This window comes from Hemitrygon akajei, chromosome 31 (assembly GCF_048418815.1).
Source record: "Hemitrygon akajei chromosome 31, sHemAka1.3, whole genome shotgun sequence".
Classification (NCBI taxonomy): Eukaryota; Metazoa; Chordata; class Chondrichthyes; order Myliobatiformes; family Dasyatidae; genus Hemitrygon; species Hemitrygon akajei.
The window spans coordinates 21,516,860-21,534,983 of NC_133154.1; the positions used below are offsets into that span (position 1 = coordinate 21,516,860).

Genomic DNA, 18,124 nt, shown 5'->3' on the forward strand with positions numbered 1-18,124 from the left:
CCTGAGGACAAATCCGGAGCTGGAGTCCCTAAGGCAGTCCGACGTTGCCTTCAACCTCGTTCTGGCAACTCCTGCGACGACACTGGTGCCAAGCTGTATCGGCCCTTGCCCTTCCCTTGGACAACCTCGGTGACGTGGAGAGGGGAGACCCTGAATGGGCAACTGCCAGTCTTCCATACAACCTTCCCAGGCCTGCACCCTGGAGAGGACTTTCCAGGTGCAGATCCATGGTCTCGTGAGACTAACGGATGTCACCAACATGGTCATACCTTTCTTATTCCTCAGTTCCCCATAAAGCCTCACTAGACAACTTCTCCAGTCTCTCCTGACAGAGCACTGCCATGACATTTTCCCTGACTAGTAATGCCACCCTCCTGCTCTGTTGTGTCAAAAACAACTCAACTCCAAGCTGCCAGTCCCACTCCTCCTGTAACCAAGTGTCACTAATGGCTACAATATCATTAATCCACGTGCTGATCCATGCTCTGAGCTCATCCGCCTTTCCTACGACACTCCTTGCATTGAAATATACGCATCTCAACCTTAGTCCCTCTGTGCTCAACCTTTTGATTCCTGAGGTCTTAACAACATCTGCCTCCACAACCTCTCCACCATCAGTTCTAGCACTCTGGATCCCATCCTCTGCAACTCCAGTATAAACACCCCTCCTCCAACCCCCACCGTGCAGCAGTAGCAACCCTTCCCAATAGGATTGCTAGTCCCTCTCCAGTTCAGGTGCAACCCATCTCTTCTGCCCTTCTGTGCAGGTCCCACCTTCTCTGGAAGACAGCCTAATGATCCAAAATCAAATGCCCTCCCTCCTACACCAACTCCTTAGTCACGTATTAAACTGTATAATCTTCCTTTCTCTGGCCTCACTAGCACATAGCATAGGTAGCAATCTTGAGATCACAACCCTGGAGGTCCTGTCCTTTAACTTAGCACCTAACTCTCTCAACTCACTTTGCAGAACCTCGTCACTCTTTCTACCTAAGTCATTGGTACCTACATGGACCACGACCTCTGGGTGTTCACCCTCGAATGCTGAGGACGTGAGCTGAGAAGTCCCAGACTCTGGCAACCGGGAGGAATCTCGTTCTTGTCCACAGAAGCTCCTCTTTGTTCCCCGAACGAACCCCCTATCACCACAGCTCGCCTCTTTTGCCCCCTTCCTAACTGAGTCACAGAGCCAGACTCAGTGCCAGAGACCTGACCACTGTGATTTTCCTCTGCTAGGTCATTACCCCCACGACAGTATCCAAAGTGGTACACCTGTTATTGAGGGGGTTGGCCACTTTGCACTGGCTGTTTAATCCTTTCTCCTTCCTAACAGCCACACAGTCTCATGTGTCCTGCACCTTGGATGTAACTACCTCTCTCTCTGTATCCTATCTATCATCCCCTCAGGCTCCCAAATGATCTGAGGTTCATCAAGTTCGAACTCTAACTACTTAACACAGATTGTTAGAAGCTGCAGCAGGCAGGGTTGTCAGGAACACTGAAGGTCTTCCTGTCTTCCCGCATCCTGCAAGAGGAGCATTCCACTATCCTGGCTGGCACTCTACTGTTCTAACTGTGCAAATATAAAGAAGGAAACAATAAATAAACTGAAAAAAAATCGCCTTCTCTCACGTGAGCCTTTCTGCACTGAAGCTTAGAAGAGCTGGAGCCACAAATAACCACTCTAACACTGCCCGCTTCAATAAAGGCCAGTCCACTTGCTCCCGCTTTATTTTCAATTACTCTTGCCAACCAATCCTCATGGCGGATTGGCCACTGTTCAAACACCAAACTGCCATGAATTGATGCCTTATGTAATTGGCAAACCTGAGTGAGCTACGTCTTCTCACGCCTCTGATCGTTGATTGCCTCCGTTCATCTCTCCCTCCTCCCCCCTCTGCCGCCATGGTTGTGGACAGATGAGTGACTGAGATTGTCCTGAGAGCGACTGAACTCAGAGACACGACGGTGCTGAGAGAAATTGACATTTTTATTCCCAGACTGGAGAGCTCAAGCATACAGTTCCATAGTGCCCTCACCTCGGCATCTGGGAGAGGGAGATTCCAGTCTGTGTGGGGTCCAGGGAAGGGAGATTCCCACCCCTCAGGATCAGACAGATTCCCATCCATGGGATTCCCTGAGTGCGAGACTGCGGATGGAGAACTGGGAACGGGAGACTCCCGATCCTGAGGTCAGAAGAGGACACTCCTCACACTCCTTCAACAAAGGGTAAATTTAGAGAATGGTCCAGGAAGAGAGAGCCGGCCCACTCCTGCATTCCTGCAGCTCTGTTCCCTTGGGAGGGCGATGGGACTGGTTCAGCCGTCCCGCAGGGGAGGGAGGGGCTGGAGAGGATCTCTGTAGCCCAAGGCAGATCCCGGAGAATGGGCAGGAGAGGGAAGGAGCCAGGATCCGAGCCGGCACACAGCCTCCCCACCACAGGTCAGGAGAACCTCAGCGAGAAGGCACGGTATCCGAAGTTGGTGAAGATGTCGATGGAGCTGCTGCTACCAGCAGCAGCCAGGACCTGTGGGGGTGAGAGCAAGACACAGTGACAAACTGTCCTCAACCCTCACCACCCCCAGGACAGAGCTACAGCCCCAACCCCTACCGGGACACAGCGTCGCAACATTACCACCCCCGGGTCATAATGACACTCCTACCCCTCTCCCACCTCAGGACCTGGTGACGGACACACTGTTCCCCCTTCCCCCGCGGCGGCGTTCCCTAACCTTGTGCTCGAGGGACTGCTCGTTGACCAACAGGGAGTAGACGGTGGGGGGAGTGCAGGGCACCTGGCTCTTCACCTCCCCGGTGATCTGACAGTGGCTGATGAGGCCTCCTTCCCCCCGCTGCCAGGATCTAGGCCACAGGGAGAGAGCGTGAGTTGTCCTCAGAACCTATTTGACCACCCAGCATCACCTCACTCCCTCCCCTACTCCAGACCTTCACTCCCTCTTTCCCTCCCACCTGACCCTCCTCACATCACTCTCGTCTAACTCTATACTCCTCACTCACTTTCTTCATTCCCTTCTCCTGCCCCCTCACTCGCTTTCTCCCCATCACCCTCCCTTCCCCTCACTCCCTCTCCCCATTACCCTCCCTTCCCCTCACTCCCTCTCCCCATTACCCTCCCTTCCCCATCACCCTCCCTTCCCCCACTCCCTTTCCCCATCACCCTCCCTTCCCCTCACTCCCTTTCCCCATCACCCTCCCTTCCCCCACTCCCCTTCCCCCTCACTCCCTCTCCCCATTACCCTCCCTTCCCCCTCACTCCCTCTCCCCATCACCCCTCCCTTCCCCTCACTCCCTTCCCCATTACCCTCCCTCTCCCCATCACCCTCCCTTCCCCTCACTCCCTCTCCCCATCACCCTCCCTTTTCCCCATCACCCTCCCTTCCCCTCACTCCCTCTCCCCATCACCCTCCCTTCCCCTCACTCCCTTCCCCCATCACCCTCCCTTCCCCTCACTTCCCCCCCCCCCCCCCCTCCCAGCCATACCAGGTCCTGATGGAGGGTGACCTGTTGCTGGCATCCCTGCAGCTGGTACACTGTGGTTGGCGTCACGGAGCGAAGGTGCCACAGTGTCAGTGCCGGCCCACCACCACACACCTGAGAGAGGGACAGACAGCGACACACAGATTGCACTAGAACATCTCAAACCATCACCCCTCGTTGCCAGCCCTCTTCAATTCCTCCTCCCCAGCCCCGGCCAATTCCCTACCTCCCTGCCCAGGGCAACCCGTACCTCCCTCCCTGGGCAGGGCAAACCCCCCACTCCCCGGCCCATCCTCCCCCCACCGTGAGAGGTGACGTGGGAGAGCACTCACCATCCAGTCGGAGTCGGTGGTGGTCAGGCAGCCGATCCACTTGCCGTATTGGGGTCTGGAGCACTGCTGGGAGACGGGGACAGGCCCTGTTACTACCATCTCGCTCCAGGATGGTGGGGTGGGGGGTGTGAGGGGGAGGAAATGATGGAGGGATGCAAGGATAGAGGGAAGGAGGAGGGGAAGGGTGAGGGGAGGAATAAAGGAGAGAGTTGAGAGGAGGAGGGAGGAGGAAAACATAAAAAAATGGATGAGAGGAAGTTATGGGAGGGGAGTGTTGAGGGACTTCCTCCTTAAGGGTCCACCTACCTCGTACTTGTGAGGCTCGATCATCTGCACCTGGCTGGCAATCCGTAAATCTGCAGGGCAGTAGGAGAGAGGAGGCTGGGTCAGGGGTAGAGAGTGGGCCCCACACCATTCATTCCTACCATCCGCACTCCCAAAGGGACCCCACCCCTTTCCATTCACCCCCACCACCCACACTCCCAATGGGACCCCATCCCTTCCCATTCACTCCCAACATCCACACTCCCATTGGGACCCCCACCCTTCCCATTCACCCCCACCATCCACACTCCCATTGGGATCCCACCCCTTCCTATTCACTCCCAGATTTCCAAGTGTTCTCTCCGACTGCAAGTGAGCACGCATAAGCCGTTGAACCAAGCCCAGCTCTACCTCTCCCCCCCCCACCCCACGCTGGGGACCCGCTCACCCCAGAGTCTCACTGAACCATCCTCGCTGCCGGAGATGCACTCGTTGGGGTCTCTCAGGGTCAGGCAGTGGACGTAGTCGCTGTGTCCCTTCAACGTGCGCTGCGGGAAGATGGAGAACTGGTCAGGGCACCAGGAAGGTCTCGTACACTGAGGTTACGGTGCTCTGAAGCCCTACAGGCAGCGCCAAATGGGGGGACAAATTGGGACTGTGGTTTGAACCGGCCACGGTTCCGGTCTGTTAATGCCATGACCAGTGGGAAGCAGCAAGTAATTGACACGATGGGACAGATGGGTTGAAGTGTGTGCATCTTAACCCTAGGAGTGTTTTGGATAAAGGTGATGAATTTAAAGCTTAGATCAGTACAATAGAAATAGGAACAGGAGTCAGTCATCTGGCCCACCCCATCTAACCCTGCTCTGCCATTCAGTAAGATCACAGCTGATCTGGCTGTGGACTCAACTTCACCTACCTGCCTTTCCCCATAACCCTTAGTTCCCCTGCTACGCAAAAATCTAACTGTGTCTTAAATATATTTAATGAGCTAGCTTCTACTGCTTCCCTGCAGAGAATTCCATAGATTCACTACTCCTTAGGAAAAGCAGTTCATTCTCAGCTCCGTCATAAATCTATTCTCCTGAAGCTTGAGGCTCTGTCCCCTAGTTCTAGTCTCATCCGCCAGTGGAAACAACTTTCCTGCCTCTATCTTATCTATCTCTTTCATAATTTTATGATTCTATGAGATCCCCTCTCATTCTGAATTCCAGTGACTATAATCCCAGGTAACTCAATCTCTCCTCAGGTTAATCCCCTCATTTCCAGAATCAACCCGGTGAACCTCCTCTGCACTGCCAGTACATTTTTCCTCAAGTAAGGAGACAAGAAACTGCAAACAGTACTCCGGGCGCGGCCTCGCCAGTACCCTGTACAGTTGCAGCATAACCTCCCTGCTCTTCAGTTGAATCCCACAAGCATTGAAGACCAGTGGCTTTCTTGATAACCTGTTGCACCTGCAAACCAACCTTTTGTGATTCATGCACAGGCACTCCCAAGACCCTCTGCACATCAGCATGCTGCAGTCCTTCATCATTTAAATAATCATCTGATCGTCTACAGACTCAGTGGATAACCCTACATTTACCATCTGCCAGACCCTTCCCCACTCACTCAACCTATCTATATCTCTCTGCAGACTCTCCACATCCCTGTACAATTCGCTTTTGGCAATCATTTTAGAGTCAGTACGTGAAACTATAATGCTGTGGTCATTAAGAGACCTGGCTGAGGCAGGAACAGGAATGGGTGCTTAATGTTGTGGTGTTTCAATGCTTCAGAAAGTATAGAGAAGCAGGTAAAAGGAGATGGGTGAAATTGTGCACATCGCTCAGAGGGAACACGGTGGATCCATACGGGTGGAACTCAAAAATAAGAAAGGTGCAATCACTCTACAATTGGATTGTACTAGAGAAGCCCCAATGCCCTCTGGAACATTGAGGAACAGATATACAGGCAGGTTTGGGAAAGGTGTGAAAACAATGTGGTTGCTGTAATGAGTGACTTCAACTTCCCTAATATAGACTAATGTAGATGTGGCAGAATTTGTTAGGTGCCTCTAAGAGATTTTTCCTAAACCAATACGTAAATAGTCCACGTTGTACTGGACCTGGTGTTGGGTAATGAGCCTGGCAAGGTGACTGGCATTTCAGTGGGGAATGGTGATCCCAAACCCTTGAGATTTCATATAAACGTAGCTAAGGATAAGTATGGGAGAAGGGCCGTAGGGCCAGTGTCTGTGCTTTTGTGCTTTGTGAGTCTAGATTGATGGTGTAGGCACAGCACATCGTGGGCAGAAGGGTGTTCTATGTGTCTGCTGCCTTACCACCTGTGCCATTCACCTCACCCACTCTCCATTGTGGTCCCTTGCTTCTGATGGCATTATCTCACTGGGATTGGAGGAATTTCTTCAGCCAGAGGGTGGTGAAATGTGTGCCTTATTGGTATGGTCATTGGATATATTTACAGTGGGGATTTTATAGGCTTTTGATTAGTAAGGGTGGCAAAGATTACAAGGAGATGGCAGGAGAATGGGGTTAAGAGGCTTGTATGCCTTATGGTATTATGGGACTGGAGAGCTGGCTCGGACGTGAGGAATGATGCTGCCCCTCTCCACAGCTGGATCAGCCAGAGAGCGGGTGGGTCACCCAGCACTGTCCCCGCTCTCAGTGCACACCCACGACCTGGGGGAGACTCACCGTGAAGGCCCCGTGCTCCAGGTCCATGATATAGACAGTGTTGTCACCACAGGCCATTAGCAGACTGTTGTCCTGGAAGGAAGAGGGAAAGAGAGAGTGTGAGGAGGAGGAAGAGGTATTACTGAGGGCTGTCTGGTGGGAGGGGAAGTGCAAGGGGGTGACTGAGGAATCATTAGTGGACAATGTTCCCTCTAATTTCTAATGACCAGTGTGCTGTACAATTTTTTTGTCCAGTAACAACAACATGTGTGCACTGAATAATTTCTTCAATTAAGAACAGTGCAAATAAGCCTGGTCTAAAATCTGTAGACAAATCATCACAAACTCCACATTGTCAACACCGTCCGCATCAGAAACCAAAAAGGAAACGTGATTGTGTATGATAGTGAAATATACTTAACATGCCAACGGGGTAGAGGGTGGCAACCTTTTGTGCGCAGTTTAAATTCCTTTGTGCACTAGTAGCAAAAGCTGTGTGCGCGCGCACCTTAGAGGGAACGTTGTTTGTGGGTGAGGGGGAGGCAAGGCAAAAGAAACGGTGAACATGAGAGTTGGAGAGAACAGAAGAGACTGTGGTGAGCGAGTGGTTGAGGTGGTAGGGCAGGAGAGACAGAGGGAGGGGGTATGAAGGAGAAACGGGAGAACAGATGGCAAGGGGGGGAGGAGAGACACAGGGAGGGGGGAGGGGAGATGGAGGGAGGGGATGGACCTGGAAGTTGGGCAGGACCCTGCCCTGGGCAACAGTGACACCACACAACTTGTCGAGCTTCTCATCATTGTGGAAGGCGAGCAGCAGGTGGCAGGGATGATCCTCCTCTTGTCGTCAAGGGCTGTGTTATTAGCCAGCTCTAAGATCTTAGCCATCGGGTACTCAAGAACTGCCGCAAGCTCCTGCTCCCACTCGGTCAAAGGAGCCTGTGCATATGGCCTGCTGGGAACTGCAACGCCAGCTCGAGATGAGAGGGTCTCGGTTTTGGTGCCACTGTTCCCAACAGTTTTGCCTCGCCCTTTACCCCACCCAGAGGTGGAATCCCTGGGCTGGATGTTGGAAGAATCCCTCCAAAACTGCCCTCTTCCATTCATGCATGACACCACGGGTGCTCAGAGCTCCAGGACACCTGGTAGTGTTCGCCTTTTATACCTCACCATAAATTAGTCATCAGTACCCTCCTCCCTCACCCACAGCACAAACAGCAGGTGCCAGAAAAAGATTACACTGCAAAGGAGACACCTCTCAAATTTGTGAGTTTGGATTTTATTTGTCCCAAGACAGCAAGATGAGGAAGGAGGAGCTCATTAGTAAACAAAGACTGGACGTGGCTGAGGACGATCCGCCATGTGGGAGTGGTCACCACCTCCAATCATGGAACATTCCCTTTTACTGAGATCCCCCTACTGAGGGACCGACGCACAACTTGTCGGTCCTCAGGTAGAAGAAAGCCCTTCCCAAACTTCTTTTCAAAACCCGAATGTCATCTACACCAACTATGGCCTCCGAGCACACCTCAAGGTTCATTTCAGAGCATATCGTGCATTGCACTCTGCAATCATCCTCCACCATCTGAAACAGGACCTAAAGGCAGCCACCTTTGCATGGTTCCCCGGAGGTCTGAGTCTCACAGGAGACCAGTCCAACGTGGTGGCACTGCAGTCCGAAACAAAGCAAAAATGAATAGAATGAATGCTGCTGAAGTATAGGCAGCAGCTAGTCACTGAAAGTCACTCAGTCACTGTTAGTCCCCAGTAGTCACTGAAACGGGTTGTGTTCCTAGAAGGAAAAGTTTGGAACTACTCACAGTTCAGCCATTCCTGTGGCATCAGCAGTTCCTGCCTACTTGGCCACCTCAAATCCCACGGAAAGCTGAGAAAAAAAACACTGGCGACCCAAGATGAACCTTTGCATTTAGATAGCAAGATATATTGGAAATCTTTTGTTGCTGAGGCAGTAGAAAAATATGTCTGTCTCAGTAGTCCGCTTTGGAAGACACCAACAGTTTCCTACGCCAGGAAAGGCTCTGCCAGTCCCAGAAACTCCACAGGCATCAAAGGGTTAAGATGTCCAGAGAAGACTCCTCTACCCACACCGACCAAGATACATGACAAGGCAGGAGGGAATACGTTTGTTCTGATGTAAATTGAAAAACAAACAATAATTCTTTCCCTTCAATGTAAAATGTCTTCCTGGCAAGCTGCCATTTGCTGCAATGAGACACCGTGCAGTTAGCAGCTGCCAAAACTCCAAAAGAAGCCCCTACACTGGAACATCCACACCTCCCTCGATGTCTCAAGATAACCTTATCCAATGGTTTCCTTTCACTCTCTCCCACCTTCACACGAACAGCTGCACTCTATCTAAACCCGGGATTATGTGATGCGACAACGAGGAGAGAGATTCGTCCTGTGTCTGACCCCAGGAGTGTGTGATGGGACAATGCAGAGGGAGATTCACCCTGAGTATGTGATGGGACAATGCGGAGGGAGATTCACTCCATGTCTGACCCCGAGGGCATGTGATAGGATAGTACGGAAGGAGTTTCACCCTGTTCTGACCCTGGGAATGTGTGATGGAACAGTGCAGAGGGAGCTTCACTCTGTATTTGATCCCGGGAGTACGTGACAGATGGTGCAGAGGAAACCTCAGTGTCTGACCCTGAGAATGTGTGATGGAACAGTGCAGAGGGAGCTTCACTCTGTATTTGATCCCGGGAGTACGTGACGGATGGTGCAGAGGAAACCTCAGTGTCTGACCCTGAGAATGTGTGATGGAACAGTGCAGAGGGAGCTTCACTCTGTATTTGATCCCGGGAGTACATGACGGATGGTGCAGAGGAAACCTCAGTGTCTGACCCCAGGTGTGTGTGATAGAACGGTGCAAAGGGAGCTTCACTCTGCATCTGACTGCAGGAGTGTAACAGGACGGTGCAAAGACAGTTTCATTCTGTGCATGAAACCCATGAGTGGGTGATGGAACTGCACAGAGGGAGCCTCACCCCGTGTTAACCCTAGAACACGTTCTAGCAGCCTTACCTCTTGGTTGAGAATCAAGCTGTTTATCTCTGGGATGTCCAAACGTGTCCTGTGGAGGAACAGAACTGTGAGTCAATGGGGTTGTAAAACAGCCACAACTAGTCCTGGACAGTTTCCACAGTACACGTGTCTCTTTAAGGCCAGGCATGGGTAATGAAGCACCAAGGGCTGGAGAAGAGAGAGGTGTAGATTTGCCCTCAGAGGTTCACCTGGACCATGGCACTGCACAGAAAGGAAACGCCTGTCGAATTCAAAATCCCGGGAGCCTCCTGCAAGTGAGGATAAAGGACAACTCTGCAGTGGCCTCCTGCAGGATATTAGACTCAAAAAGAGGAGCACGGATGGATGATGGGGAGCGAACGAGATGGGGCATGGTCCAATTGGGGATGTGGATGGTGAGCATGAACGAGATGGGGTGGAGTCCTATTGAGAGTGCACCAATTTATATACAGTACGAATTGTTTTTTACACACACACACACGCGCACACGCACACGCACACACACACATACACATATATATATTTTTTTTTTTTCCGGTTAATTGGGACACATCGGGTCCAGTACATTTTAAGCGGCTGCTCCAATTAGTCAGTTTCATGGAAATAGTTAAAAAGGTATAAAAAAGACAAACTGAGACACAAATTATGCATTTAAATGAATTACAGAACAAATTAGAACACTGCAATAGTACTACAGTACTATAAAACTGCGTATTAGTTCCTAATAGTTACTGACGGAGGAATTAATCCATTCTATGCAATAAACAAAATCAGCGCAGACACCTAGTGCAGATAATGGACTGCCTTCATACAATGCTATCGATGACTGGATCCTCCAAATCTTCATTTTCATTGCAACATTCAACATGATTGACGATACCTTCAAATTCTTTGTCGTTCCTAACTTGTTGAAGTAGTAAAAGTGGTTTGATTTTTCACTCCCGGCTGTTTCTGGCATCTCCATGCCTGAATGCTTGAAAGTGCTGGGAGCCAAACAGTTCAGAATCGTCCTGCTGCTCATTTCTGTGCGCGCGACTGACGCTAGTTAGAACCTGTTCAGCAACTGTCTCCCACCCCAATTACGCAGCATAGTGTCCCAAATAAATGAAGGACACCCAGCAATTTTATCAATGAGTTTTTTTAAAGGGTGGTTCCAAATAAGTGGCTGCCCCAATTAACAGGAATACACTGTATATAAGAAATGAGAAAATACTATATATATTTATTTCTTACTCACTTATAGTCATTTTTCCTGTTATATATTGCAATGTACTGCCGTCGTAAAACAACAAATTTCACAACATATTCCAGTGATATTAAACCTGATTCTGATTGGGAAAAGGTGGGGTCTTATCGGGTGTGCAGATGATGGGAAAGGGGTAGGGTCCCATTGGGAGAGAATGGGATGGAATTGGTAATCAGGAGGTAAACACTTACCCAAATGCAGGTCGTCGACACCAAACTTCCTTGCAGCTCTGAAAAAAAAATCATTACCTTGTTAGACACATTGTGGGATCAGGTGTCGAATACTCTGCCCTCTCCCCCCTCCCACCTCCCCGAGATAAGGTATCAAGACACATCATCCTCTCCTACCTCCCCTGGGACCTGGTGTCAGGCACACCATCCTTTCCCCTCCAGGTGTCAGACACATCATCCTCCCCCTCTGGGACCAAGCGACACTGTTCTCACCCCGCCCTGGGCATCAGGCACACCATCCTTTCCCCTCTGGGTGTCAGACACATTGTCCTCTGCTCCCCAGGTTCAGTATGGGATACCTAATCGGTAGACTAGGCTGTGACACCACTCCCATCCCCACTCACCTTTTTGATGAGGTCATTCCAGTTCCAGGCCTTGACATCTCCTGTTCCAGAGCTTAGCAGGTGGCGGCTGGTGGAGACCAGGCTGTACACAGGGCCTTCGTGAGCTGTGGGGGCAGAAGCAGGTCAATGAGACATCCCTCACACCGTCCCAACGCACAGTCCCGAGGTCAGGCAGAGTGAGGCTCCCTCCACGCTCCCAGGGTCAGCCACAGTTCTGATTGAGCTGCAAGATATTGAGGATGAAGTTTTCCAGATACATTGTTGGAGTGAGTGGCTGTTTCCATGTGTAGGCTTCTGTTGTGAGCTTTTCCACCGGTTTGGACTGCATTTGTTGGCAGCTGCTAACTATGTAGCTTCTCGCTATGGCCACTGACAACTTGCCAGGAAGGTGAGGGACAGCAGGGTGAAAAGCCTTCAGGGGATAGCAGGACACAAGGTGGCTCTGCCACCACAGGACACAGGAGTGAAAGAGTATTCTCACTCCTTCTGGGGGTTTTTGGTGAACAGCAGCTCTGCTCTCACTGGGAAGGGAGCTGGTGCTGAGGCTTATGAAGCTCACCATGGCTGGTCTCAACGTGAACAACAGCAGGGGTTCTCTCCGCAGATTTAACAATCTCTCAGGGATGGGAGTTCATCGGTGATTTTCCCGCACAAAACTCATACCATTCCAGGAGATGAGTCCACTTGGCTCCTGGAGTGGCAGGGAAGGGTCTACATGAGCCACCTCAGCTCCATCTCTGGTGGGTGGTGACCTTGCTGGCCCTGACTTCCCGGCCAGAAATAAATAAAGTCCAGGATATTGTTCCCATACGTCTACTCCACCTTGCTGTGTGCCTGGATGGCATACCACTGCTCCTTGTCAACTCATATGTCCACAGGCGCGAGGTGTTTTGCAGATGCACCCGTTCCATTAGGTGTCCCACCCTGCTGAGCTCCATCGACCCTGGGGACTGCGTCACCCTTGGGAGAGATTTCAACTGTACCCTCGAGGAGAGGACCACTCTGGTCTCCAGCGTCAGTGGGCTAGTGGGCTCCTTTGATTTGGTACACCTGGTGGAACCTTCATCCCAACACTAGCGCCATCTCGACAAGTTCTGGAGTGGGGGAGCTTCCTGCGTTGACTGCCTCTATATTTCTCAGGCATACATCTCCCATGTATCCACAGCCCAGCATATCACACAAACCAATCTTATGTCCTTGGACTCACTTTACACCGCACGCTGTCGAAGCAGTGCTGCCAGGATAATCAAGGACACGACCCACCCAGCCAACACACTTTTTATCCCTCTTCCCTCTGGGAGAAGGTTCAGGAGCTTGAAGACTCATACGGCCAGATTTGGGAACAGCTTCTTTCCAACTGTGGTAAGACTGCTGAATGGATCCTGACCCGGATCTGGGCCGTACCTTCCAACTGTCTGGACCTGTCTCTCGGTTTTATTTATGATTTATAATTTAATCTGAATTTTTATTATATTTACTAATTATTTGTACTCCAGGGAGCGTGAAGCACAGAATCAAATATCGCTGTGATGATTGTACACTCTAGTACCAATTGCTTGGTGACAATAAAGTAATATCAGGCGCCTCCATGCGGACAGAACCATGCCCAGACAACACCTCATATGGTTAGAGTTCACTCCTCTGCATTTGCACTTGGGGTTCAAGTACTGGCATTTTAACAACCGGATGTTCTGGGCCACTTGGGAGACAGGAGGATTTCTGTTTCCTATGGTTTTGGTGAGCTGCATGTCCGGTTTCTATGTTGGGAGTACACTAAGGGTTTGACAAGAGGTGGGGCTCTGAGATCAAACAGCATGAGAGAGAGCTGCTCGACTTCGGAGTCCCATCTTCGTCCCACCATCCGGTATCCTCAGCTGTATCCTGGAGAAGGATACCAGGAGAAGGATGCACTCAAGGATCTGCAGCTCCGGCACTTCCAAGGTACTTATGTGAGGTCACAGATCCAAATCCTGCAGGATTTGCACCCTTCTACTTTTGGAAAAATGTCGGGGAGTCTGAAAGCAGGTAGTGGAGTCAGGAGCAACACACACAAAATGCTGGAGGAACTCAGCAGGCCAGGCAGCATCAACGGAGAAGAGTACAGTCGACGCTTTGAGCTGAGACCCTTCAGCAGGACTGGAGAAAAATTGCCGAGGAGTAGATTTTAAAGGTGGGGGAGAGGAGAGAGAAGCACAATGTGATTGGTGAAATCAGGAGGGGGAGGGATGAAGTAAAGAGCTGGGAAGCTGATTGGTGAAAGAAATACAGGCTGGAGAAGGGGGAGTCTGATAGAGAGGACAGAGGCCATGAAGAAAGAAAAGAGGGAGGAGCACCAGAGGGAGGTGGTTGGCGAGCAAGGAAACAAGGTGAGAGAGGGAATGGGGGGGCATTACCAGAAGTTCGAAAAATTGATGTTCATGCCATCAGGCTGAAGCCTTTATTTGCATGTCTGAGGGGGTTATTTCTCGCTTTCTAGCTGTATTTTAGCCCCACCCTCTTCACCTTTGGTCATCCAGGAGGGAGGAGGATGTCCTAGTTAACCTGCTTCTCGGGCTGGCTAGGATAATTATCTGTGGGTCCTAGAGATGGGCAGCGGAGGGTTCTGCCCACGCTAACTGCCTGGCAATGTTCAGGGAACACGTCTGTGCCTGGGTAGCTGTGGAAAAAGAACATGCGGCATCCACAGGTAACATAAAGGTGCTTCAAAAGCATTGAGCACCCCAGGAGATAAATACCATCCCTGATGAACATGGGAATGTGTTAGTTTAGTCTGTGTTCGTCATGATTTCTCTGGGTTTTGTTTGCAATGTGATTGTACCGTAGTGGTATGAATTTGTAATAAACGTATTTTGTAAAAAAAAAAAAGCCAGACATTGAGTTTTTCTTTCCTACCTTGGAATATGAAGATAGGTTTCTGATTTTCTTCTGTTGCTTCTATACTCAGGGCGGCTGAGAGGCTGGAGGAGAAAGAGAGAAGGTGTCACTGCAGGTCATCCATTAGAGGGAAGGTGGGGACAGCAGCTCGCGAGCTGGGGTCAAGGGTCCTAGGACGACATCACAGGGTAGGTAGGGGTCAGGGGTCATGTACAAATACATGAGGGTAAGGGGGGGAGAGGATCATAGAGAGGGTCCTAGGCTGGTCAGAGGGTTGTTGGAGGATCAAGGGGAAAGATTGGTGCACAGGATTAAAGTGACAAGCCGAGGTGAAAGGGCAAAGGTGCGACACGGCAAGGTCAGGGTGGGGCAGCAGGAGGTCAAAGGGGAAGTGTCAGTGGGGCTGGAGTCAAAGGTGGGGAAGGAGCAATGGGACTCTGGTCAAGGGACAAGGGTCAGCAGGGCTATCATCAATTCTCTGTAGGATTGTGGTTAAGAGGCAAAGGTCAGCCTGATTGGGGTCAAAGCAGAAGGTGGGCACGGCCAGGATCACAGGGAAAGAATGGCCATGTGGGATGGTAGGGACGAATGGCGGGGCCAGCTCAACACCGGTGCACAGCTACCTGAAGATTCCAATCTGCCCATAGTTGTTGCCAGCGGCCAGGTACCGACCACAAGGTGAGAAGCTGAGGGAGAAGACGGTCAAATGCAGCAGCTCCAGCCGGTGCTGAACCTCTGCCTGCAACGGGAGAGAGTCACAGTCATCGATGGGACAGAGCCTGAGGCCAACAGCAGTTAGGCCCAACTGACCCCTGCCAGCCCATCCAAGCTAATCCTGCACCCGGCCAATAACTCTCTAAATCTTTGCTGTCCATCTCTTAAATGTTGTGAATGTATCTGCCTCAACCAGTTCCTCTGCCACCTCAACAGACCACCCTCTGGGTGAAGAAGTACCTAGAAACATAGAAATCTACAGCACATTACAGGCCCTTCGGCCCACAAAATTGTGCCGACCATGTAACCTACTCTAGAAACTGCCTAGAATTTCCCTACTGCATAGCCCTCTATTCTTCTAAGCTCCATGTACTTCTTAAAAGTCTCTAGTGTATCCCCTCTCTACCACCATCGCTGGCAGTGCATTCCACGCACCCACCAGTCTGTGTGGAAAAACCTTCCTCTGACATCCCCTTTGTACCTACTTCCAAGCACATTAAAACTATGCCCCCTTGTGTTAGCAATTTCAACCCTGGGAAAAAGCCTCGGGCTATCCACACGATAGCCATCAAGTAGTCAATCAGGTTCATGTTAAACCTCTCCACTTATACCTTAAAACCGTGCACTCTAGTTTTAGACCCCCTTACCCTGCGAGGCACAGACATAACCACCCACCTTATTTACATCTCTATCTAGAGAGCAAGCGAGAGATAAAGAGGGAGACGGAGAGAGGGAAGGAGAGAGAGGGAGGGAGGGAGAGAGAGGGGAAGGGTGGAGGGAGAGGGAGAGAGGGGAAGGGTGGAGGGAGAGGGACAGATTTTTGAACAGACAACTCAGATGCTAAATTCAGAGTCTTGAACTCACAATCTACCTTGTTATGGCCTTACACCGTATTTTCTGCCTTCACTGCACTTTCTCTGAAACCGTAACATTTTATTCTGCATTGTTATTGCCTTTTCCTCGTACGACCTTGATGCACTGATTGTGATGAAATTATTTGCATGGATGGCACGTGGGACAAGACTTTCACTGTACCCCAGTACATGTGACAATGGTAAACCAATTTACCAAACCCAACTGCAATATCTGTTGCTGCTGCAGGTAAGTTTTTCACTGCACACGTACATACATATACTTGCATGCGTGACAGTGAACTCTTTAATGATGACCTTCCCGAGATCAGATGCCGGGAATTAAGGGACTTGGCTTCGGAGACAGTGGAGCCATTGGCTGAAGTCTTGTCTTTAAGTCTCGCCAAGTTCTGGGTTGAAAACTGTAAGGGCGATCCTGTCATTCACTGCACTTTCTCTGTGGTTGTGACCCTTTATTCTGGATTCTGTTAGTTTTATCTGATCCTACCTCAATGCACTGTGTAATGAATTGATCTGTTTGAACAGTATGCAAGACAATAATAAACCAATTCTAGCCTCTACCCCTCCCTTTCCAATACTGACGAAGGGTCTTGGCCCAAAACATTGACTGTTTATTCCCATCCATAAATGTGGCCTGACCTGTTGATTTCCTCCAGCATTTTGTGTGTGTTACCCAATTCACCATACTATGCCACTTAGACAAACCTCCCTCAGCCTCCAGCATTCCAGGGAAATCAGTCCCAGCCTCTCCAAACTCACCCCAGATCTAAACCCCTCCAAATCCATTTAATGGGACAGTAAGTCTGCTCGGCCCTCACCAGTGCAATCCTTCCTGTAGCATGCTGACCAATGTAAGATCAAAAGAGGCTTCAGAGAATTGTAGGTTCAGCCAGTTCTGTCACAGGCTCAACCTTCCCCACTATCGATAATTTGAAGAGATGATGCCTCAAGAAGGCAGCATCCATCGTTTTGGACCCTCTCCACCACAGACAAGCCCTCGTCTTGTTACGGCCACACAGGGAGGAGGTACAGGAGCCTGAAGGTGCACAAAACATTTTAGGAACAGCTCTTCCCCCTCTGCCATCAGATTTCTGAACGGTCCAGGAACACTACCTTGGTATTCCTCTTCTGCAATTCTTTCGTAACACTTAATAATTTATATGTCTTGCATTGTAGTGCTGCTACAGAACAACAAATTTCACAACATATGTGACTGATAATAAACCTGATTCTAATGTGCCGGTCTTGTTGCCAATTCATGCTAAATATCCTTTTCTCTATATCATCCCTATCCTTTCATTCCCTTCAGATTGGGGCAGTCTTGGGCGATGTAAAAGATTAGGCAAATACGGGCAGGGAAATAGCAGATAGATTTTAAGATTCTGCACTTTGGGAGGTCAGCGTAAAGCGATAGTAAAAAGCCATGGTAGAACCCTTAAGAGCGTTGTTGTGCAAAGGAATCCAAGTCCACAGCTCTCTAAAAGTGGATCGGGTGGTAACGAAGGCGTGCAGCACGCTTCCCTTTATAATTTGACGCAATGAGTTCATGAGTTTGGAAATTTACACTACAGCTTTTCAAAACTCGGGTTCAATCCGCTAACCGCTCCGTTACTCGTAACGCCCGGCCCCTTAACTTCCTCCAGGCCATCACCAGCATCCCCGACCCCAATTACCGCTCAGCCCCCTTTATTACCCCGGTTCCCCCGATGTCCCCGACCACTGAGTGCCAGACCCCCATTACCTCTCAGCCCTGAGCCTCTCGTACCCCCGACACCATCTTCATTTCCCCGACTCCCCTGCCCCTCCTCATTGTACCAGAACCTCCCGTTACCCCCCGATCCTGGTCACCCTTTTGCCCCTTGTCCGCTCCCCAGACCCGGACACCTACAACATTTACCACTGCCGCCATCACCGGAGCGCATGCGCGCCGCCGCTCTCCGCTCGAACCGGCGCCCGGCATCAAAAAGAAGCCAAACAATTTCCTCTAGTTTAAAGATTTTAAAAAATACTTGTTGGCCGAATTC

General features: G+C 50.5%; 1 protein-coding gene across 3 annotated transcripts; it reads right to left on the reverse strand.

Moving 5' to 3' along the window:
• Window positions 1–1,971: 1,971 nt before the first annotated feature.
• thoc6 (THO complex 6) lies at window positions 1,972–18,100 on the reverse strand. Of its 3 annotated transcripts, none has more exons than XM_073034019.1 (13): window positions 17,989–18,100; window positions 15,138–15,253; window positions 14,533–14,597; window positions 11,641–11,744; window positions 11,258–11,295; window positions 9,821–9,869; window positions 6,794–6,865; window positions 4,543–4,642; window positions 4,137–4,186; window positions 3,831–3,896; window positions 3,502–3,612; window positions 2,733–2,852; window positions 1,972–2,527 (listed from the first exon to the last, which is right to left on the reverse strand). In XM_073034019.1, exons 1-13 carry the CDS (start codon window positions 18,058–18,060, stop codon window positions 2,444–2,446), a joined length of 1,047 nt encoding a protein of 348 aa, XP_072890120.1. In that variant the 5' UTR covers window positions 18,061–18,100; the 3' UTR covers window positions 1,972–2,443. The 3 variants fall into 3 exon arrangements, with proteins under 3 accessions (XP_072890120.1, XP_072890118.1, XP_072890119.1); XM_073034017.1 differs by having other exon boundaries at window positions 2,733–2,862; window positions 17,989–18,098; XM_073034018.1 differs by having other exon boundaries at window positions 2,733–2,862; window positions 17,998–18,093.
• Window positions 18,101–18,124: the final 24 nt, after the last annotated feature.